Source organism: Mycteria americana, chromosome 2 (genome assembly GCF_035582795.1).
Source record: "Mycteria americana isolate JAX WOST 10 ecotype Jacksonville Zoo and Gardens chromosome 2, USCA_MyAme_1.0, whole genome shotgun sequence".
In the NCBI taxonomy this organism is placed as follows: Eukaryota; Metazoa; Chordata; class Aves; order Ciconiiformes; family Ciconiidae; genus Mycteria; species Mycteria americana.
Window position 1 is genome coordinate 946,240 of NC_134366.1, and position 24,159 is coordinate 970,398.

The following is a 24,159-nucleotide window of genomic DNA, read 5'->3' on the forward strand; positions in this document are numbered from 1 at the left end:
TTCTTACATCTGTGTTTCTGCTGGAAAGCAACAGTGGTTTTGTTTTGGTTTTCTTTAATTAGCATCTGTTATGAAAATATTGTAGGAAAAATATGCAAGTCTTTGGTTTATATTTCTGATGATTTGGCAGAGGCAACTCACAACTGCTTTTGAATCGTCTTTCATCTGGCTTTTGGGGTTTTTGCTTAGAACTAAGGGCTTGCAAATACCAATATCGTTTTGCTCAACTGTTACCAGAGTTTAATTTCATCCAATGTTGCATGTAAATGTTTCCCTTTATACTTCTCTTTGTCCTGTTGTCCTGCTCATTCCTGTTCCAGCAAGGTGTGTGGTTGAGGGAGGTTCCCCTCCTCTTTATTTAAAGGCACGAATGCAACCTGTCTGCTAAAAAAAAAAAAAAAAAAATAGTGGAGGTTTTACTTCTGGTTTACCTATTGTGACCCTAATTTTCCATTCTTCCCCTGTGAGATGTGTTAATAATAGCAATATACCAATATGTATTTGTGGCCTAGTACTAACAGATTTAGTTAAAATATTTAGAGTTCAATCGGTGTGTGCTCTACAGTTGATCAGTCTTAGTGTGGGTCCAATCCAAAAATCAGTTACAGTAGTCTTTGAGAAAGTTCATGTCAAATTTTCTTAACTGCTCCCAGGCCTCTTCCTCACACCGACAAGGACATTTTCGGTCTCCTGGTTTTTTGCTTTAAATGGAGTTTTATAGACAAATGAATGACAGGTTCCTGTCCAGAAGAATTTACAGTAGGATATAATTAAATCCCTTGCTATTCTGCACCACAAATAATCGTAAATAATAATGTCTCTTGACACATGTAGTGACACTTTATCTTCAAAGTACTTTGCAAATCTAAACAATCATTGTCTGTCTTAATAATATATTTCCTGCTTCAAGCGTCAGCCTTTATGCTACCCTCAGACCCCATGATCAGCCCGCGTCGCCGAGGCTGATTTGTCTGCTGAGCACAAGGGGGTTTTTGCCTTCTCGTGTCACCTTTCCTGCTTGCACAGAGTTATACCTTGTCCTTTGCGTGGAGGAAGCAGAGCTGTCGTAAAGCTCGGCCTGGGAAGCTTCTGTATCCTCTCTGCTGAAGTCAGCCATGTCAAATGTAGTCATTTAGCAGAATAATAGCTAAAAGCCGTTGGCAGAAAAGCAGCATCTGCTTGCCAAATCAGCAGTGCTTCAGGATGCTTGTAGCATCTGCAGGGTTGTAGGACGAGAGGTAGGAATAACTCCATTGATGGTCAGAAATTTAATTTATTCAAAAGCGGTTCTTCAGTGCTTTCTTTTGGTGGTGTTTACACAGAAGTGAAGGAGTAGAAGATTTTGTGTTTACTAGAATTATACTTTGAATTCCCATTCTCTGGCCCTCAGAGTGCATATAAGGGTAAAAACTAAATGCATTTTATTTCTATTTAGTTAGATCAGAATCTGAATAGGAACTCTTCTGCAGTCGTGAACTTCTGTTAGAGCATCACATTGCTTCCCGTAGTTAGTGCCCGTCTTGTTGTGGTATGTCAGTACCCAACCTGCGGCTGCTAGGCAGTGTTCTCTGCGTTTGAATTTCAGTGGGAAAAAAAGCATGTTTCCAGCGTGTTACTTGTTTGGTTGTTTCTTGTGGGACACCCGAGTTCAAACACTGGTGCTATGAGCAGTCTCGTGAGTAGTCTGTCTCGTTTCCCTTTGAAGATCCAGTTCCTTTTTGCTCACCACATCCACAGTGCGGCACGTCTGGTACAACATTTCTCAACCCCCGTGGAAGCGGAGCACACCTCGGACATCCCCGTTCAGGTCAGCTTGGGAGCTGGAAGCACCTCCGTTTGCACAGGGCTGGGGATGGAGCAGGAGGACGAGCCGGTGGCCGCGGGGCTGCCTGTGGGCAGCTCGGGGAAAGGCGGCGAGCGGTTCCCTGCCCAGCGGGACACCAGCGTGGGCAGAGAGAGCCAGTGTCCTGCCTGCCGCCGAGGGACCTGAGCTGCTGTTAACTGAAACCTGGTGACACTGTCACTGCCTCCCTCCAAATTTCAGTAGAGAAACACCCGCCTAGTCCCCTGTCCTGTCTGCCACGCCGCAGTTCATGTAACGCCTCAAAGGGAGTTAAAGCTTATTAATTCTTCTGCCTTTCCTGGGGATTACCTGTGTGGTCCCTGCTAAAGTGTATTGCTGTTAATGACTCGAAGCAGGAATATGCAGACCGTCATACGCTTCTGACCTTGCAAAGTGTTAGACCCCAGGGACGCTGAATGGCATTGAGCTCCAGAGCTCAATTAGGAGAAGTAGTACTTATGCACTAATCTGAGGTTTTGACGTGTTTCCAACTTCATTGAATCGCCTCCTGTTCTTGTAAAAACAAAATCTCTGATCAAACTGCTGTAACCGCTGATTGATTTGTACTGGTATCGTTTCATTATTTTGTGATGTCAACCAACCAACCAACCCACAAAAGCCTTCTTTCATCTCAACTCTTTCTCAATCACTTTTTAATCAGAATTATTACAACCTCCCTATGAATCTTGGTTCCACCTTGCTACGAATTCTCTGTTTGTGACTGGCTGGTACCTCAGCCTCCTAGAAGAGGCAGCAGTTGTTGCTTTTATATACTAGCATTGTGTTTTTAATTATTTCTTCCGTTCTGTTCCTTCTGTGTGTTAACATTGGGTTTTCTTTTATTAACTGCAGTTTTGCACTGAATTAAGGGTCGTCTTCAGGGATATCTTTTGAGGCACGCTATCAATTTCCTTTCCTGAGCTCCAGTCTTGCACGTAGTATTGTTAGCCTAAGTGAAGGTAAAAATATTAAAAGCATAGAGAGATGTATTGCAAGAGAGCGTAGAATATTGTATTAGTGGCTGAGAGAAGGACTTTGTGTAAATTTTTTGTTTCTTTCCAGAAGAAACTGGAAATCAGTTTGAAAGTTTAATATTGTCAATAGAAGAGTTGATAAATTCAGGTCTCCTTAAAATGAAGATTCATCTGAAAAGTCATGAGTCTGGGTATTTGTTTTGAACCTTTCCACTGCATTTGTCATATTTGAAAACTTTAGGATATATATTTTTGTTTCTTTTGTACAACTACAGGATCTGAAAATGTCTTTGAAAGCTGAAACGGCCGGGCTTTTTACAGTAACAGCTGAGACTACGAGGGAACTACAGTAGAGTAGCCAGTATTGACACAGATGAAGTTCAGGATTTTTTGTGCATTAATTTTAAGTGTAAATCAAACCTTGCAAGCGTTAGCTCCCTTATAGCTAGCTTTCATATGCTGTACATATCGATACATCTCTTATTTGCAAGGAGAACTTAATTCATGCCTTAGTGCTTTTTCCCATCCTGGCCATTACCACTAGTTGCTGCTTTTGTTTCTCTGTTGAAGTGATTTAAAGTTGAGTGTTAAAAATAGTGGTCAGTGGAGATGCGTGTGCATATCCTTCATATCCAAAGCTTCCCCCCAACATGTAGGGCTGGACCACCCTCCCCAAGAGGCCTGCAGCACTCTCGGGGGGCCTCTAAATCCCAGCCTCCCAGGACAGAGGTGCAGTCCTCTTGTTCATGAAGATGCTGGTGTGGCTGGGACTGTTGTCCGTGTTTCATACATCCACGTATCGCAGCGGGGGTGCAGGGATGCTACAGGCTCTTGCTTGTCCACTAGTTCATCCCAAGGTGCTACACTGGGACAAGTGAATAGGCTGGAGCAAAGGGGAGATGTTATTAAAGAAAAAAAAAAAAGACAGGCACAGAAGGTGAGGAAGAGGAGAGCCCACGGCGTGTCTCAGTGCTGCTGTTGGAAGGTGTCTCAGTTCATAGCTGAGCTTTCTTGCTTTGGTTTTCTGAACATCTTCCAACTGCTTGTAAGGACTTCAGGAAAAGGCTGATCTGCATATTTTTAATATTCCTCGTAACAAACTTTATTGAAATAGTTTTATGTAGTCTAACTTCTTTGTTTCCATGCATTTTTCTGTGGGGCATTTATAGGCTGTGAAAGGTGCCTACCAAGGCTTCAGTAATAAAATACTTGACTCTAACATCTCAAATTGCTGAAGGCTGTTAGTCTGGGTGCAGTTGTTTTTACCATGGGCCAGCAAAGAAAGATTAATGTTTTCCTTGGTCAGATACAAACCATCAGGCTTTGATGTGTTGATATGTTCAGAGAACTGTCTTTATGGTAAACTGGGGGAAGATTAGGCTTAAATGTGAAATATAAAGGTAGACAAATAAAGACCTTTGAGGTATTCAGGGAAAAGTTATTAACTTAAATGATTTGGAGTTTGTCTTCCTAGTAAAATAGAGAGCAAAAGCATCCTACGGGTGGTACTGTCTGTCTGTGGTGGTACTAACGTTTTTGTTAATATGGTCAGATTCGGTGCATCCAAGTTGATGCCTGGGCAGGAGAGGAAAGGGCTTTGGTTTCCCCTCCTCCCCGCTGTGACCTGATGAGCAGGTTGTGTTCAGCATTTCCATATCAACAGACTTGAAAGCTTTGCTCAGCCTCCCAAGTTCAGGGTCTCAGGGTTGTTCCAGCTCATAGACAAATGAAAAATCTCCCTCAAGATGAGTGTGAGGAGCTAGCGTGAATTGTCCAACACTTGAAAACAGGACGGTCCTCTGACATGTGAGTCTATTCTTGATCTTACATGTGTATCAAGATGCAGAAGTTCCCATTATTCTGTCTCTTATCTTTGAAGAGTTGGATCAAAACAGTAAAAAATGAATATTCATGGTCTCTGGTTTGGCTAACAGTTCATGTTATCTGTTGGCATCCGAATGTCATATCATGCAGTAATCTATTTTAAATATTTTAGCCTAATGTTTCATTTTTGACTGTGTCATTTCCTTCTTTAATTTCAGTATTCCCAGGAGAAATCATGGATGAAAAGCTGTCTTACAAAGAATTTCTTGATCGCAATGACTCCTGGACGATGGACGACAGAGACCTGTGCTTTGAATCACAGCCCGTATTCAAACCCATGGAGATGGCTGGTATGACCGTATTACTCTTCAAACTGTAGCATCAGTTATTTTATCAGTTGTGGAACATGACAGAGTCCTAGTCTCTATCCCTAAGGGCGGTTTTGTTCTCTTGCCTTGTACTCACGCCTGTGTTCCTTAGGATGTGTTGCTCTGTTTCCCTAAAATGTGTAACATCTTGACACCAGAGTTAACTTAGCACATCAAGCCCCTAACTTGCCCTAGAGCATAGTCTAGCTGGTTAAAAATGGAGCTGCTAGTCCGGCGTGTTAGAGCACACAGAGTGTGGGTGAGCAGATTTCCCCCTGCCTTGGCTCACATAGCGATAACAGTTTTTGGTTGACTCCCACAGTTTAACTGCTCTCGAGTACTGTGGCTTTCAGTGCAAACCTCGCCAGAATTGTTGACAGCTGAAAGCCAGTCTTCCCTGGCTCTCAGAAACGCCGGCTCCAGCTGTCACGTAGCTGTGTCTGCAATGCAGGTCGGTCTCTTCCAGAGGCAGCATGTGTAGCTGCTGACTCTTGAAAATTAGATGAACCTTGTGTAACTTGCCCCTGCGAAAAGATACCCTTTCACCCAACAGCTTTCGCCCAGTTTTCTCTCATTTTTGAGAAAGCTTATGGGAAATTACTTGCTAGCTCTTGGGGGGTATGAGAAATGTATGTGCTGCCCAGATTATAACAGGCAATAAACCTGGGAAAGAGACTGGCTGAAGCAGGATGAAACTTTTTAATATATATTTTTGAGCACTGTAGACCTGCTTACTAAAGTATTTTCTTGCTGTCTGAATCTCGTATTTACTAAGAGATTCTGTGAAGAAATTACATATTGTTACAGGGGTAAGAAATGATTCATGGAACAACTGGAACAAAAGAGCCACTAGTTTCTAAAACACAATTGTTGGGTTTTTCCCTCCCATTGCTTTGTTAGATGAAAGAATGGGATGTCGATGTAGTTATGCTCAATAGCCAGATGACAAACTTGTTGATTAGGAGCAATTTGCATACCTAGCCCATCACCCGCTATTCTTTTGGCCTGAATAATGTGGATCTGTGGGTCATCTATTGCATGAAACCACATTTCCTTAGGTTTCATGTCCTGAGAGTATTGTGCGTACCTGTACATGCTTAGTGCCAGCTCTGCACTTCTGTGAGCAGCTGAAAGAGTGTGTTTGAGTCTGTTATATAGTACAAACAGTAATATATATAAATAGTATAATATAAACAGTAATATATATAAATAGTATAGTATAATATAAAGAGTGCGTTTGAGTCTGTTATATATTACTTTGCTGTTATATATTACAAACACTGCGCTGGGATCTGGCAGTGGGACCCAACCCTATGAAAATAACAGTTATGAGCAAAGACGTACATATATATTTTACACGCTACCTGTAATAAAAAGACTCGGTTTAAAAATGTTATTATAATGTAGAATGAATAAAACACAAACATTATCTAATTACTTGCAAGCTTTGAAAGTGCTGCAAGGCCCTTAATCACAAGAGTATCATGATTTATTACTGCAAGTACAGGTAAATACCTGAACATGCAGAGTTACTGTTTAAATGAGCTACAGTAATATGCTTTTATTAGTCCAGAGTCATTGGCAAATTAGAACTACGTCTCTGAACAGCGATGGATACGAGTGTCCATGGAAGTGAGCTGAAAAGAAACTTTCATAAGCGTTTTGTCGATCTCACCTCCAGCTGTCTAGAAACAATACTCTCAGATTCTTACCATTTGTCTGGCTTCGTAATATGCTAAGCAAGCTGCAAATTTTGAGCAAGTAGAGAACTATTTGCAGGGCTCATTTAATGCAAGAACTGGTAATTGCCTGAACTGGCCGTATCCCATCCATGCAGTTCATCCTTACCCACCAGCCTTTCCATTTTCAGCTGCAGTGTTTTGCTGGAAGCGTCACCTTGTCATCAGCAGAGTGGCATCGCTTCCCAGTCACAAAAATGCTAAAACTTGAGTAGGGCACAGGCTCTCTTTGAGTCTGTGGAGGATCTTTGGAGATGGGAAACAAAAGTTCAGCCGTAATTCCTTCCACTTCTCCCCTTTCTCCCTCTGGAGCAGAGACAGGGTTTAATCTGGGTCGCCTGTTTTTGTCACGTCATCTCACTGCTGGACAAAGAGGGGATCATCAGTGTCTCTCTTAGTTTTTAAATCGGTTTCAGTTGTGATGCTTTTTTGTGGGTTTGGGGTTTTGGGGGTTTTTGGTTTTTGTTTGTTTTTGGGGGGGGTGTTTTGTTTTAAATTGGGAAAAAGGCAGTTATTTAATCTTGGTAATACTGTTTTAAACAGCTTGAAATTAAAATTTTCTACAATTTTCTCTGAAGCAAGACATTGTCTTGGCATCTCAAATAGTCTGATAGATTTATAAAAGAGTTCATGCAGCTCACCTGATCTTAACATCTTGGAGCACCATGGGCATGTGAACATTTGAAGTTTGGCTGTCATCCCTGCAGATAGCATGCCTGACATAAAAATGAATAACAGCCTTCAACTGAATCCCTTTTAATTGTGCTTAACCGGAAGAAATCTGTGCAGTGTCTGAAAATCGGTGTGTGACAGCCATTTTGGGAACAGAGAGTTCTTCAGCTCCTGGGTAATGCAACGTGTGAGATAGTCATGAGAAATGTCACTTGTCTGCAAGAGGCCACTTGAGTCGAAACCTTTCGTTGCTCGGCTGTGCCTCTCTGGAGAGAAATGCAATGTACAGCTGGCACAAGCCAGCAAGATGTGTTAGGAATTGTTGATCATAAAGCACATCCAGGGGTTTGTAAACTACAGAATAATTTGTTTCAGAGAGGAATGCCACGTTTCCTTCCCCTTGCAGTGTCTTGCCCTTGACTGTGTTAACGGTACAGTGACTAATTCATGGAAGGGTTGTCTCTTCTCCGTTTTATTCTGTCGGTGAGGTCAGCTGTCTGCTCTCTGACTCACGGCATTTCAGTTAAGTAATCCATCTTATAAAACCCAGCATGGTGGTTCTCTCTGTCCCGACTGGTTTGAATGCCCATGCTGATTACTTGAGGGGAAAGGAGATGTGTGCCCACAAAAAATAAAACTTGCAGAAAAGGAATTTTCTTTTGCTGAATCCTCAGCTGCTGGAGTACCATCTTTTGCAGATGACATTGATATATGCACTTAAAAGAATTCATGCAGCTCACCTGATCTTGACATCTTGGAGCACCATGGGCATGTGAACATTTGAAGTTCACAGAACAAAGCTAATGCATGTTAGACCAACCAAAGCTGACACCAGACAATGTGCAAATATGGACTAAAGATCCTGACAGCCTCACCAACGTGTCTGGTTTATACTGGTGTGCTGCTCTTGGGGAGGAGAGCGTGCAGCTTACGCAGGCTTTCCTTGGTCTGCTGTCGAGGTGACTGGTCCGGAGCTCAGCCAGCGTTCCTGACTCAGGTTAGCTGTACGTGTCCATCAGGTCAGGAGGAGACAGGTTCTTCATGCAAAGTCGTAATCTAAACTTTAGTTGGTGTTCCCTAGTGTTGTGGTTTAAGCCGGCAGGCAGCTAAACACCACACAGCCGTTTGCTCACCCCCCTCAGTGGGATGGGGGAGAGAATCGGGGGGGGAAAGGTAAAATTCACGGGTTGAGATAAAGACAGTTGAATAGGACAGAAAGGGAAGGGAAAATAATAATGATAAAAGAACATATAAAATAAGTGATACACAATGCAGTTGCTCACCACCTGCCAAACAATACCCAGCTCGTCCTCGAGCAGTGATTGCTGCCCCCTGGCCAACTCCCCCAGTTTCTATACTGAGCATGGTGGCATATGGTATGGAATAGCCCTTGGGCCAGTTGGGGTCAGCTGTCCTGGCTGTGCCGCCTCCCAGCTTCCCGCTGGCAGGGCATGAGAAGCTGAAAAGTCCTTGACTGGTGTAAGCAGTACTTAGCAACAACTAAAACATCAGTGTGTTATCACGTTATTCTCACACTAAATCCAAAACGCAGCACTGTACCAGCTTCTAGGAAGAAATTAACTCTATCCCAGCTGAAACCAGGAGACCTGGGAAGCAATCTGGGCAACCATGTTTTACTGTTGGGCATAAATTCTAATTATGAAGGTGCTTGCCCCGGTAAGTAATCTTGAAAGCAGCTTTCCCTGGGAAGTTCAGTGGTGGTGTCAGGTGCATCTTCATCTTGTTCTTTAAATAATCTTACTCTGCATCATGTCTTCCTCCTGTGTGGTGACACCAGCCTTGTTCTTGTCTCCTGCCAGACCCCTTCAGCATGCACAGGGGGGAGAATCTGCCTGATTTATCATTTCCTACTGACATGAAGAATGTGCCGCTGTTCACGGACCATGTTGATGCTTCCAGAGACATCCATGGTGAGTTCCTCCTCGGCATTTGTCCCTGATGGTCAGGTTTTGGTGTTTTCTCTGTTGACTTTAATGTATTAAGCTGGTAAGTGCACCGACTATATAATCTCTTCACTTTTTTTTTTTTTTTTAGTACCTAAAGACATTCCAATAGCTACTTTCAGGAAGGGTTGTGGTTTTTTTGGGTTTTTTTTTTTGTTTTTTTTTGTTTTTTTTTTTTTTTTAAGTATACTTAGGCAGAAGGAGGTAGGACATTAGGAGGAGTCATTAGAGCTAGCATGGTGGTTAACCATGGACATGGTTAACCTAACAAATGGTCTTTTTATTTCATTAGCACCACATGGATCTATGATGGTACCTGAACAACCTTTCTTGGGGCCCCTGTATTCTCCTGCAGAGGCTCTCGACCCATCAGCCTTCATTGGCCTGGATTCAACTGCAGAATTTCTGCAAGACAAAGCAGGTATGAAACAGATGTTCTGCTGTTACTGTCTGCCTTGCTAGCTGGGCCTGAGGGGTATGCACACGGAAAATCTTGGTGTAGTAGTCCTAAAGAATCTTGGTGGGGGAGCTGACACATAAATGAGTCAAGATTAGAAAGTATCCTATTGGCAATGACAGTTCTTGGTTCAGTGTGAATGTTCCAAAGATGTTAGGAGATCACAGAATGGTTGAGGTTGGAAGGGACTTCTGGAGGTCATCTTGTCCAACACCCTGCTCAAGCAGGGCCACCTAGAGCCAGCTGCCCAGAAGAACTGAGCAAAGAACCTGCTCTGTTGGGTCCTGGGGTCAGTGCTGGTTATAACTCTTCTCTGATGCAAGCTTTCACTAGCAATAATGACAGAAGAACATGGCACCATTCTGGCACCATTCTTAAAGGGAACTGAAAAGTTACCTGAGAATGAACTCACAAAACAGCAGAGTCAATACCTTCAACAGAAAAAAAATACAGCAGTGTTAGTGTCAGTGGCAGGACTAAATGTGTGTGTGTGTTTTCCATAGTGCCTGAAGAACATTGGATGGGAGCTCAGCATGATGTGAAGGGACCAGATGCCTCTTTCTTTGTTGAGCCACCAGGTAAAAATAGTTTTGACCTGATCTACAGGAACTGTCTATAGAGAGTTTCTGAACCGCAGAAGCAGAGCTTCTCTTCTTGTCTGCCTTTTCAAGAAACAAAAGGCACTAATGGAGCGAAGTGGGACCTGACCAAGAAAAACACTGTTTCTGGTTTTCAAATAAATTTAGAATAGGAATGCGTGGTTTAAAGAGATGTTACTTAGCACGCATATTCTGGTTTAGTGCTGTAAGATACGGGGGAAACCCTGCATTTATATAGAGTGTTTACTTCTAATTTAGGGTAACAAATGTAATATATGCAGTTCCAAGCCCAACTGTCAGTAGATATTAGTGGCATGCCCTTTTGGGGGCGTATCGTTTAGGAGGGCTTTAACCGACTGAAAACATGCAATGGTTTTGGGGAATTAAGCGAGCAGATGTGGATGTGTGCAAAAAAATATATTCAGCAGCAAGCTCTGTGGATTCCAGACTGTGTTTCCATTCTGTGCGTCTCCATTAACAGCGAAGGTACCGTAATTTCCAGTTGGGATGTGTGTTCAAGCGTTACCTGACGCTAAAATAATAAATAGGATGAATAAAATTTACTTTTGAAAAGAAACTCTAAAACTGGATCTTTACTACTGTCAAGGTTTCTAGTCTTTGTCCACACTGAGAGTCAGATCTGCTGACTCAAGTGGTAAGTCAGAGCACTCGTGTTTACTGCTTCTAGGGGTCAGTGCAGCTGTGGGCACCAACAAACGTCATTTTGGCTCATGCGTAATCAATAGAATTTTAAACTAAATTCTAACTGCAAACCTGTGTATTCCGTCCAATTATGTTTAGATTCTGGTTACAGTTAAATCTTTGAAGCTCCATTGGGACATAATTCCGTGGCGGTTGCATGTATATTACGATATTTTATCCATAATGGGATCTTTATTGCCATTTTGGTGGACAAGCTAAGAAGAGAGTAGTTAATACTGGTCCTAGGTAGAAAGTATTTCTGGAGCTCGTGGCTCTGCCTAGGGCTCAGGGTAGAATTGGGATGCTCTGTAACTGAACGTCCCTCGACTTTCTCACAGCAGTTGCTTCTCTCAAGATACAAGTGTTTTCCTAGGTATTGCACAAACTAATCTTCTGAAAATTTGACAATAAAAACCGATTCTGTTTTTGTCCGACCTGACTGGGATGCTGAAGTGGGGGAGCTTCCTCATCAGGGTTGCTGCTGCAGGCAGCACAGACCAGGCAGCACCTTGAGAGGGTGATTCACATCCTGGCACCTCCAGAAGAGAAAGCTGTTTGCTAAGATCCGAGTGCTTAATCAGACTTTGTTTTGTATGCCCAGTGCCCCCCGCAGTGACTGAAGCAATAACGCTGAATTTGCCGGAAAGCCCTGCAGCAGTGGCTCCTGGTTTTGTTCCTGCTGCAGTAACAGCATCCCCAGGAGAGGCTGAAGCTACTGATGGACCAAAAGCTGTGGCATCAGGTAAAGTTGCCCCAGTCTGAAGATTGGTGCTGGGTTTAGGCCTTTCATGAGCAAGCTGTAATGGTGAAAAAGACATGGGATTGCCTCCTCTGAAGGAAACACAGCAAGGTGTTAACAAATTCCCTTGTGACTGAAGGTTTATGATACCTGAACCGTGTTGGTGAGAAACAGCAAGTCTACTTGACTTTTCAACTCTTGTGTCACAGTCCAGTAACTGATTTAATGATCTTTTACTTTCTCAAAATTTTAGCTCCAGAAAAATGTTTAGGTGTGTCAAGAATGTGGTTATACCACGAGTCTGATGCTATATATAAATACCTTGAAAACTCTCTGTTTTAAAGACTCTCTTTAAAACAGTGTTTTTGAGGTATTTATATACAGTATGAGAGTCGTGGTACACTTTGCACTAGTCTTTGTTCAGTTTCTTTATGCTTTATTCCACTGCTTTCCATGATTCACCAGGGAACATCCATACTGCTTCTAATATCTGTTTCTTTACTGTCTTATTCTTCTGTAAAATCACAATCTTTAAATTTTATTTTGGAGAGGACCTTGATATGACTTCCAAAAAAAAAAAACCAAACAAAACAAAAAAAAACAAACAAACAAAAAAAAAACCCGCAAACCCAAATGAGGGCTAGTGCATAATGGATCTTTTTGGTTTGGTTCACTAGAATATTGGTTTTATCTAAATGGATCCTGAAGTGCTATTTAGAAGAGACTTTTTCCATTTTTCTAATTTCTTTCCTTTTTCAGTTTAAGTATCTAATTTAAGATTTAATATACTTTCCATTGTTTGGGGAGGATATTTTTAGATGTGACTGAAACAATCAGTTGAAATTTTTTTTTTTAACATCTGCTTAGCAATATCCTAGATGTTCAGGTCACCGTGCTGCATTACGCAGAGTATGGGTAGTGCTTGGGGCTGTTGAAAGGAATAGCTGCAGAAGAGAAATCCAGTGCTTCTGGCTTTTGATAATTTGTAAAAACTTGCCTCTAGACAGCTGAACTGTTAAACTAAAACTGTCTGAAAAAACTCCTTTAAGGGGATCTTATGAGAATGCTAACTGAAATGCAGAGGTTTGGTTGTACTGTGAACTGACAAATGTTATTTTGAAACTAACGGCTCAGTGTTTAATAGATATTATGTAAAAAATTAATGAGGCCAAGTTGGGCAGGAAAGAATAAAGGGCAGTTGGTGATTCACTGGATGGCAGTGTCTGTTGTGTCCAGAGTGCCAATGCTTTTGCTTGAGTTGCAGCACCATACCACCCATGAACAGCATAAACAATATTTAAAATTAAGTGCGTGTGGCTCTGGAATTATTTCAGGACTTTTGCCGCTGTTGGAATATACAGCTGGGCTCATAAAGGTGACACCAAAAGTTTCTGTGTCCTGCTATATAGAGAAAAAACCCCTCACTGTGATTCCCGTATGTATTCTGTTGGAATACGTTTCTTGCAGTGGATCCAGCAGCTCTGGTCTCTTGCCAGCTACGTAGCATCAGGTAGTTTTTAAATGAAAACAATGCATCTTTTGACTGATGTATGTTAGGAGCAGATAGATGTCTAACGCTGTAGTCAAGGATACAAAACAAGGCACGTGAGGCTGTAGTAGGAAAAGCACTTGGGTGCGCTGAGGAGTGTCATAAAGACTGGTACAACTTGAGTGCACTGGCGTAAGCGGGGGGAGTAAGTGATGCTGAAAGACCAGACAGACAGGGAGCGAAAGCCCTGTCTTCTCTAGTCATAAAACCATGCTGTTGCGTATTTACATTCTGTCTGTTTTTGTTGATTTCTGTGATCTGTGTTTCTGTAGCAGATGCAGCGTGTGTTCCTGCCTCGGATGTCATGCCTGTTTCTGCAGAAAAAGCTGGGTCCATTCTTGCAGGAGACACCACACCTCCTCAAGCTCTGGATGCTGGATTTGCACCTACAGCAGAAGCCAGCCCTCTTCAGGCTACGGATGTTGGGTTTGCTCCTGTAGCAGAAGCCAAGTCTCCTAATGCTATCGACGCTTCATCTGCCCCAGTGGCAGATACTGGCTTCACCCCAGCAGCAGATGCTACATGCCATTATGCTATGGATTTGGAGTTTGCCCCAGCGGAAGATGCAGAGTTTGCCCCAGCAGCAGATGTGGAATCTCACCATGCTATGGATTTGGCATTTGCCCCAGCAGCAGATGTGGAATCTCACCATGCTATGGATTTGGCATTTGCCCCAGCAGCAGATGCGGAATCTCACCATGCTATGGATTCTGAGTTTGCTCCGGCAGCAGATGCAGAGTTTGCCCCTGCAGAAGTAGTCAACCATCATCATGCTATGGATTCTGGGTTTGCTCCTGTAGCAGAAGCCAAGCCTCTTCCTGCCATGGATTCTGGGTTTGCCTCTGCAGAAGCTAACTCTGCCTCTGTAGCTGACACCAAGGTTGCTGCGTCTGAAGAGCTGATGACATCTGAGTCTTCTCTTGAGCAAGACAAGTCGCCCTTTGACAAGCCTGCTGCAGGTGAGTGTGTACGCCTGAAAGCTGTGTTCAGGCTTGGAAGAGCATGGCAAGTGGTGCGAGAAGGCCGCTCTAAGTTGGCATAGCACTAGCAGCAGCACTCCTGGTAGTGGGTAGTGATGGCTACACAGATGCACAATTGTTGTAAGACTGTCAAATAAAAAGCATGGGTTTTTAGTAGTTAAGATTATGATATGCCTTGCACAAAACATCTTAAGTAGAGCTCAGTTCTGCTGTCAAGATACAGACAGAGGAAGTGCTTCACGAGGATTTTTTGCTTATAAAATATAAAACTAGAATACCTTAATGATTTTTTTTTTTTACTTGGCATTCTTAGCAGCGATGTATGTTTTTTAGCAACATTTTATTCATCCCTGTTAGTACTTACTTTTGTATCACTATCATCCTCAGCATATACTGAAATGTCTGCAGATCCTGTAGGACACACTGTTTTCGAACAAAGCTTCTTCTGTTGAAAGGAGTTTTTGAATAGACTGATAGGGTTTGTTGATAATTTGGTGACATCTCTTTGGAATGACTATAAGCGTCGAAATGGCGAGGCAGGCATTTTGATTTTTTCCATGTGGTGGATAATGGATTTCTCAAAGGACACTGTCCTTTCAGAGAGAAAATGACCATCAAAATATAACGAATAGTACTGGGCAGAGGCAGTGTATGTGGACTGATTGCAGAAAGAGTTGGAGTGAGATATTTTCTATTCTTTCTTACTTTCTAATACTTTGTAGCTTAATGATAGGAATAAATTTCAAAAGAGAGAAGTTTTAACAAAAAAAAAATCCCTACTAGAATGTAGTAACTGAGGCATAGGCATAACTGAACATTTCAGGCATAATATGATGAAGAGTAAATACCAGACAATACAGGAAGATTTGCTTTAGCAGAACACTTAAGCTTTCAGGAGGGGAGAGCTGGTAGAAAGTGATCCTAAAAAGCAGATTATCACTGTTTTGAAAGTGAGGAAAACCTTTAGTTTCTTGTGGAAGATAAAAATTAGGTGAGGAAGTGATTTTTATCTTGCTTAATCTGATCTAAATTAAAAATAATATGAATTTTTATTCTTTACATTTCTTTTGCAGAAGCAACTGCAAATGTGGAACAAGAATTGGAAGTCCCAGAAGCTTGTGTTGATCTTTTAGAGAAAGCTAAAGACAGCAGAGCACCTCCCAGCCACCATGAAGAGCATCTTCCAGAACAGACGAACCATCTTTCAGAGCCAGCAGGTGAGAAATGCAAACCACAATATAAAACTGGAGCCAGCACTTTGCTATCAGCTCATTCTGCCCCACCACCCAAGTTCTTTCTCACAGACACTGTTCTCCTGTCCTTATCAAGGAAAAAGCAACAAAGGTTTAATTTCAAGAAGGTTATTAGTGTGTGCTGACATGGGGACTGTTATAAATAGATGGTAGCCTTAACATTTGAAATTACCATCCTGTAACTTATCTTTTTCTTCCTCATCCATAGTTGTTGTACCAACATCTGTCATAATTTTTATTTCTATTTGAAACTGAAATAAAATTAATTACATATAGATCTGTTCTCCAATGTAATTACGTCTTACAAATTAAAACTTGTTATAATTATGTGTAGCTAGGAATTTTGTAGTGTCTGCATGAATATATTCTAAGGTATATATGAATACTAGATGATTAGCATTAGATAGGACTCCAGACTGATAATGGAGTATATTCTGGATCTGAATTCCAGTGGGAAGCTAGTATAGTCTGAATTCAATTGATTACAATGGCGGGGGGAATGGACCTAACCCTCACCCTGTGCTTAAGCCTTTGCTTCATGTTTTACCTCCACCTTGGCATGTCTGCCAAAGTATAAAATTGCTGCTTAAAATGGGATTGTGAGGAGATAATACATAGTAGACTACCATATCTTATAAACTTCATTCCTATTAAAAATAAAATAAACCCGATACCCTTTCCAAGGGCTTGCTTTTAAACTGCAGGTTGCCTGTATTCATAAGAACTGAAGCATTCTGTTCATATTTTTCATATTTCAGTTCCAGTAGAAGCAAAAGAAGCCGTTGCACTAGAAAATAAAGACCTCCTTCCAGAAAAATCTGTTACTACTGTGGATGTTACTGTTACAGAGAAACAAAAGGAGGAGGCTGAACACAACCATGTCCAACATGCAGAACCTCAGCAAGAAAAAACCCTGCAAGAGCCCACAGGTAGAATATAAATAATAATTCAATTTTAGAATGGAAATATCCTCTGTGAACTATTCACCTTTTCCTACTGACTGCGTTGCCACTTGAGCAAGCAGAAATCTTTTTTGCACCAAGGAGCTGCACGGTTCTTTGCATTCATGGGTGATTCTGCTTGCACTTTGCCTCTAATCCCTGCCCTCTTAAATACTCTTTTCCCCTCCATGTTCACCAGACTAAAAGCCCAACTATGGGTGCTACTAGTACTTTATCACTGGGACTGGCTTATATCTTTTCTGCTGTAGAATTTATAAGCTCACCATCTTTTCGCCATTACTGCTAGCTTTTTATTTTGGTATTAAAAGGGACCATTAATTCTTATTACAATATTCCTAGTGAAGACCTCCTTCCAAATTGAGTTTTGTAATTACCAAAGGAAAATGTAATTTTTTTCCTGCTCCACTAACCCAGCCTCTCCAATGAGCTGTTTTTGCTTACACTTGTGACTGGAGGCTGATTTGTGGGCCAGGGCTAGCTGACAAACGACTGATGCTCTCTCTAAAATCAGTGGCTTGTAGCTAAGGAAACCTAGCGCTGCCTATAATGGAGTACAGCAAATGACTTCTGCTACGGAGGTTCTGCCTTCCACTGCTTAGCTGGGAAACTCAGCTCTTTTGCTCCCCCTTCACCATTATGCCCCTTCTCTCTTCCCTAGTCTCATCTTTCCACTAAACTTTTATTTTCACATTTTGGAAGGATGCCAGTTAGGGATATAAAAAGTGTATCTGTTTTCTTGTCTTGCTAAGACAAAATGGATCCTTAATGCATTTTTAAAAAGAGATAGCGTGTCCTTACAAGAACTGTTGCTTTTTCATGGGGTAAGAGCATGTATCAGGAATTCTGTATTTTTAAATAGCATTGACGTATTTATCGGTAGTAGTCTAAATAGGTTTTGCGTGTAAATGTCTATCCCAGCCCTACTGAGGTGGATTTAGTTAGTGTAGTATCAGTGCTGGAAAATTCTGCATATATGACTGTATGGACTGTTTTAGACGGCTAAAATCACATGTATAGTATATATAATTTTTTTTTAAAGCAAATAGTTGCTTCGATGTTTGAGCAGGCTTCCTGTATTCCAGGTCTACCTACTGCACAAATAAGGCAAGCTAACAAATCAAGTGAATGCAGGTTTGGCAGAGCAAAACCTGCACCAGTGCCTATTACAGATGTACCAGAGGAACGTCTAATAGGTCTCCCACAACAGAAGAGTACTGACCCAAAAGTAGACCCCTATTCTGTAGTGGAACTTGGATGTGTTGCTGGAACATCCCCTCGCACTAGGGTTTCACATAAAAAGGCAACTGAGCAGCCATCCAATGTGCTGTCGGAGTTTGTGGAGAGCTGCAGAGACGTACCAAGGGAGAGCTGGGATTTGGAAGGTTCTCTGGCCATTGTGAAGAAAAAGAAAAAGAAACCAAAACAAAAGAGAAACCAGCTGCCAAGACCAATGGAGATCTGGGATGAAGATGTAATGGTCTCAAGAGCTCCTAGAAATTCCCCATTTGCTGTTGAATTGCAAAACCCAGATGTCTGTCCTGTAATGCCTGCTGAAGCTCGCAAAGAGCGGTCAATTGCTTCAGGAAGCAGAGTTTCAGATATGCCAAAGGATGCTAAAATAATAACTGGAAGTCATATCCTGGATGAGCAAAATGCCTTCTCAGTGCCAGCACCAGGACAGCAGGCCCAAAAACCCAGCGTGCCGTTAGAATCTGTGTTGGATGCAAAAAATGGGGATGTCATGAAAAGAGAAGAAATGAGAGATAACAGTCTGATGTTGCAATCTAAAGGCAGAAGAAAAGAGGTTCCCTTGCAGCAGGTAGGCAAGACTAAGCTGGGGGAATCTGTTACGGCAAAGGTGCCAACCAAGCCTATGGAAAGAGATTTTCTTGATAAAAATGAGAAGAGGGAGGATAAGGAGTCAAAATGTGCTGACCTGACGCCATCTCTTTCAGAAGCGATCAATCTAAGCAAAGTAGAAACTCCTTTAGAGACCAAACCTTCAGAACTGCTCCTTTCTGATAAAGACAAGGAGGCTACATGCACATCTCCCAGGCGTGAAGCATTCAGTGACACTGTCCACCGTGAGCTTCAGACTTCCAGTGGGTCACTGGAAGAAGCAGCAAAGAAAAGAGGTAGTTGTGAAAAAAGCAAAGGAGTTGGAAACGAATCCCTCAAACAGCCTGCTCTTCTAGAGGCTGCGGCTCTGTCGGACAAGCTTTCTAACGAGCCAAAGGCAGCTGATGAAACTAAAACAGTGTCTTCCAATAAGTGCGTGGCCGTTGACTTTAGTACTGCAGAGGGAGTATTGAAGACTCCAACAGATACTACTAAAACGCCTGTTACACCATTAGTTTTACCAAAACCTGAGGAAGTTACTGCTTTGCAAAACAGAAAGGCTGACAGTTTTTCAGAGCAGCCGTTTCTTCTGTCGGCTAAGTCTGCAACCACACATCCCGCCTCTGCTGAAGCAGTGGACAGAGTGATGGTAGCAGATTCCCCTGATAAAAACAAAGGGAAAGGATTTATTGCGTTAGAGCAGCAGACTGGAAAAGATCCCAATATTGCACATGGGATGGACAGACCTAAAAAAAAGCGTGGTGAAGGGAAAGTAAAAAAAATCAAAAGCTTCTCTGAGCAGATGATGCTTTCAGAGGATGTAAGCAAGCTTACTGACGGAGCGAGGACAGATGAGACTATAAAAGACACAACTTTCCCTGATAAAGGCAGAGGTTTTACTGCAAGAGGACCTCCGTCAGTAAGCATTACACATGCCTATCCTGCAGACAAGCCAAAAAAAAGAGGTAGTGATGGAAGAAGTAAAAAAGGTGAAAGAAGTTTTTTCCAGCAGCCTTTTCTTGAGAATAAGATGGACCCAAGTAGTTTTCCTGACACAATCAATAAAACTAAGGAAGTTAGTATTAGTGATAAAGGCAGAGAGAGGGGCTGTATTGCTGCTGAGTGTTTTCAGGAAAATACATCAGATGTAACCAAAATGCAAAGGTCAATGGAACTGGTAACAGAGAAGCCTAAAGAAAGCGTTGGAAAAAATGAAATAGCTGATTTGGGTGCTTTAGACCAACCATTCCTGCTGGAGAGCAGGAGAGAGGAAGCAAAGCATCTTGCTATGGCTGACACGATCAGCAAAACAAAAGAGGTAAATTTGATTAATAAAGGCAAAGAGGCTGGAATTACTTCTGCAGGTGAATCAGTTGTGATAAATTCTGATGCAACACTGGTGGCAGACAAACCTAGAAAGAGATGTAGTGATGGGAAAAGAAAAAAACGTGAAAAAAGTCCTTTGGGGCAGGCGGCTGTCCTGGATGCTGGGGTGGAAACAAGCAATCTTCCAAGCAAAGAGAAGGTGTCTGGAAGCACAAAAGAAATGACCTGTGATAAAGATAAGGTGTCTGGTTTTGAAAGAGAGCTTTTGCTGGAGAGTCTGACAGGTATAACCAAAGAGGTGCTGGAAAAGCCTGAAATACAGGGTGGCAATAGAAGTTTCTCTAATCAGCCGGTTCTTTCAGGTCATAAAATAGAGGCAGCAGAGCCAGAAATAGTCAACACTAAAGAAGCTCGGCCCATGAATAAAGGTAAGGCACTAGATACATCCGAGCCTCTCCCAGAACACAGGGCAGATGCAGCTGTGGCACATGGTCCCACCAGGGAACTGGTGATGGACAAGCCTAAGAAAAAAAGTAGAGATGTGAAAAGCAAAAAGGCCGAAAATAGTCTTGAGCATTCTGTTGCACTGGGTCCAGGTAACACCCTTGCAGTAGGTGAGGAGGTGGGAAATACTAAACAAGCTCAGTCTTCTGATAAAGGCAAAGAGACTAATTGCAGTACTTCAGCGAGTCTGCTAGGTGACCTAACTGATGCTACTAAAGCCCAAGCTCCTGCTATACCTCTGGAGCCAGAAAAATCACACACAAGTAATAGAGAGAAATGCAAAAAGAGGGAGGCTAACTTGCAGCAGCCATGTCTTCTGGAGCATAAAGCAGGTGCAGAGATGTTTCCTCCTTGTGACGTGGAGATAACTGACAAAATTGAAGCAGAAAGTCCCACTCCTTGCAGCATGGGGGGTAGACCTCCTATCCTAGAGCATCCGGCAGCGGCAGATCACACTTTGGCCACGGTTACTGATAGATCTAAAAAGAGAGGTTATGATGGAAGTAGTAAAAAGGCTAAAAATGCCTCTGAGCAGCCCGTTTTTCTAGAACCAAAAACAAACGGGAGAGAAGTACAGCCTCCCATACGATCTGAGGTGGAATATGGAATGGAAGACATGGATTTGGTAGATGAAAACAGAAATATTAAGAACTTTCCCATTGGCCCTCAAATGCTTTGGAATAATAAAGGGAGCGACTTTGAATCCTTTGCTGAGACTGCAGTAACTGGCCCTGGTGACACTGGCAATGTTTCTTCTGGCTTCCCAAAGCAGACAGATGAGGGTGCAAGAAGTGAGGGGCTTCCTCCTCCTGAAGCAGTAGCAGAGAACGGCAGCAGAGAGCCTGGATCTGGTGCTAAGGAGATACAGACGCAGAAATCTTGCGAGCAGCCGATCAATCTGGGACACAAAGAGCCTGGAAAAGAGGTTTCAAAGAAAGATGGTAAAACCAAAGAGGCTGCTTCCCAAGATGGGCCTGAGGCAGGCAAATCACTTCCTTTGGACCCTTCAGTTAAACAGGATGTTAAATCAAAGAAGGACGAAGTTCACCTTTCTCCTGTGGCAAAGGTGGATGATAAAGAAGAAAGAACCACTGATGAAAAGCAAAACACTGACAGCACTTCCTCAGACCTTCCTCAGAAGGTGGCAGATTCAAAAAATAGACCAGCTCCTGTAGGCGCCAAAGGGACAGAGCAACTAGCAGCAACCGTCTCTTCTGGCGAGAAGCACACTGGGTGCGTTTCCCCAGAACTTGCAGCGATACCAGAGAGCAAAGCGGCAGCAGCCGTGTCGCAGGCTGTGGCAGAAGCATTGATGGAGAATAAAACTGAAGAGGCTGAGCTGGATGGAGGCGAGAAGAGCGAGCAGAGCCCGCTGAAGTACCTGGGCAGTTTGGACGATAAAGCGGTTGAAGCAGAGGCTGCTGGTTTAACTCTGACAGCTGCCCAAACAACCCCAATAAGTCCCAAAGATACCGATAAAGGTCATTCTCAGCCCGCACAAGAGGATGCTGCTCACAGCGGGGAAGCTCACCTGAAGGATGCCCCGGCGTTGAAGTCTGACGTAGATAAACCTGAAGACGCGACTAAAGAAAAAGAAGAGGAATGTGAACAAAAAGCTGTGAAGGAGGCAAAGAAAGAGAGAGTTAAAGCAGCAGAACAGATAAAAGGCTACATGAGACCCACAAAGTCAAGAGGGGTGCCAACTCTGCCAGCCAGGTCTGCTGCTCCAGACCGAGAGAAACAAAGGCAGCTGAAACCCGGTGGTATGAGCCGGCAGAGGCAAGAAAAAGGTGTGTGTTTGCGATTTGAGCTAGCAGCAGTAATCCAGACAGCTTGCGTGCAAGACCTTGCTATTTGTCAGTGTGTTGGCATGAGTATGTAATTGTTAATCCTATGTGGCACAAGCGAGTGTGGCATGACTGGTTTTTGGCTGATGTTAAAAGGCTGTTAGTTCTGCTTGCCTGTCGCACAGTGCTAATTCCCAAAGTTTGAAAGATTGACAGCTTGGTCTAAGTTCCAGAACTCTTGATTATTTTTTGTTATTCATTCAGAGTTAATTTTACATATATATTGTAGAGTATTTAAGTAAACTTACGCTGTTTGGTGTTAAGTTACATTAGCTTCTTGTCACCCGAGACTGAAAGTGACCTTCATCTGCGGTGCAACAGCGAATCATCGTGATCACTAAATAGCACTGTACGCCACCGGCGGGCAGGGAGCGGGGTATTTCAGTGGTAGGAAATGTTCTCGATCGCTGTCGTGTTGCAGGGTTTGGGTTTAATCCTACCTCAGGCTAACTGCAACCATCTACTTTTCCTCCTGCGATTGGTTAATGACTTTATCTTAAGCTACCTTGAACTGCTACAGCTACAAAACGTGCTTCCTTCTAGAATCATAATCTTTACTAAAGCAGAGTTGAAACAAAACAATAGTGGGACTGATCTAGATTTTAAGACTTTGTCTCTGTTGAGACTATGGATGCACTGGTAAGCGTTTTGGACTGTTTACCCTGGCTGTTGTCCCAGGAACAAGATCCCTGTACTCATAGGAAATGAGACGGAATTAATTTAATAGAATTTAATGAAGTTCATAGGAATTTTGAAATGGAGAATATAGTATGGATAGAGATGAAATAAAAAAATATTCTTGTACTTCTGCTCATTCTAAACCTTCCTCTAGAAAGAATTGGCATCTTCTCTGTGAATTCCAGTCTGCTGAAGTGGGCCGGGGAAGTTTATCCGTGCCCTGAGGTGCTCTTAGTTTTTGCCTTGTCATCAGGCGTGAAAGTTTGTTCCTGTTTCTATTTCTGCAGAGTTCCTTGCTGCCAGTTTGCATGATGCAGCCACTAACTTAACAAACATAGAGCTCAAGTGCGCCTTAACATGCTGGTCAGGTTTTTGAGAGGTTTTATAATTTTAATGAGTGTTGCATAACCTGAAGTAGTTCTATTTTAGTGAAAGTGGTGTTCTCTGCATGAACTTGTGCCTGCAGAAGTAATGTTCTTTGGTGCATGATGCTACAACATAAAGGGAAAGCTAAAGGCAGCATCTTTTTATTAAAAAAAAAAAAAAAAAAAAAATTCTTTAAAGCCTTTCCATTGTCTGCTAGAAGTCTTTATTTTCCTTTGCTAACTGCTGTATTCAAGGGAGCAGAATTTTAGCAGCAGATCCATGCAAAAAAGAAAAGCTCCTCTGGAATGTTTTGCACAAGTAAAGCGTGTATGGAGTTGAAGGATTCCTGGTTCAGAGTAGCACATCAGCGTGTGAGTAAGTTGGTACATAATTTGCATCTGTAAGTTGAGCTGACCTAAGTTTGCACAGGACTTTAACAATATTCGGTTGCTTTCATCCTTTCAGCGCTTCACAGACTCACAGTTGTTTTTTTTAAGAGAAGCTCTGAATGACTGAGCTTGTTTTGTAAATGTTGGTTGACATGTTCCTAGGGCAGTTTAAATCCAAACGCTGTCAGGTGCAGGGCTGCCGAGGAGCGCTGGCGGCAGACCTGGCCCCTGGCATAGCTTCGGGCAGTCTCATGGTGACCGCGCAACATCTGGGCTGAGTGACAAAGCGTAAGTTGCGGTTGAGCTCTTAGCAGTGGAGGAGCAGGGAAGCAGATTTGCTTTGCCATCCAGATATGTTACCGAGGCTTGTCTCTCTTTCCATCCGCTGCCCAACTCCTAATGAACTAGCTGTTCAGCGAGTTGCAAAACACAAGCAAAACCCGGACTGAATCCCTAAGTTGGCACAACTGGTGTGGCGGTGCCTTAGGCTGGATCCGAGGATGAAACAGTGAATTCATGCATCAGTTGAACACAAGTTAAAACCAGAAATCAATGAAGGGAAGGTGTTGAGATTTCAAGACCATG

The 24,159-nt window shown here is 42.6% G+C and overlaps 1 protein-coding gene across 3 annotated transcripts in view; it reads left to right on the forward strand.

Moving 5' to 3' along the window:
* MAP4 (microtubule associated protein 4) overlaps positions 1 to 24,159 on the forward strand; it is a 166,351-nt gene that overhangs the window by 95,173 nt on the left and 47,019 nt on the right. For all 3 annotated transcript variants that reach the window (XM_075492147.1, XM_075492148.1, XM_075492149.1), the window contains exons 5-12: positions 4,860 to 4,991; positions 9,241 to 9,351; positions 9,677 to 9,805; positions 10,345 to 10,419; positions 11,744 to 11,884; positions 13,703 to 14,389; positions 15,484 to 15,627; positions 16,422 to 16,592. In XM_075492147.1, the coding sequence (XP_075348262.1) occupies positions 4,860 to 4,991; positions 9,241 to 9,351; positions 9,677 to 9,805; positions 10,345 to 10,419; positions 11,744 to 11,884; positions 13,703 to 14,389; positions 15,484 to 15,627; positions 16,422 to 16,592 (1,590 nt within the window). The remainder of the gene's footprint in view (positions 1 to 4,859; positions 4,992 to 9,240; positions 9,352 to 9,676; positions 9,806 to 10,344; positions 10,420 to 11,743; positions 11,885 to 13,702; positions 14,390 to 15,483; positions 15,628 to 16,421; positions 16,593 to 24,159) is intronic.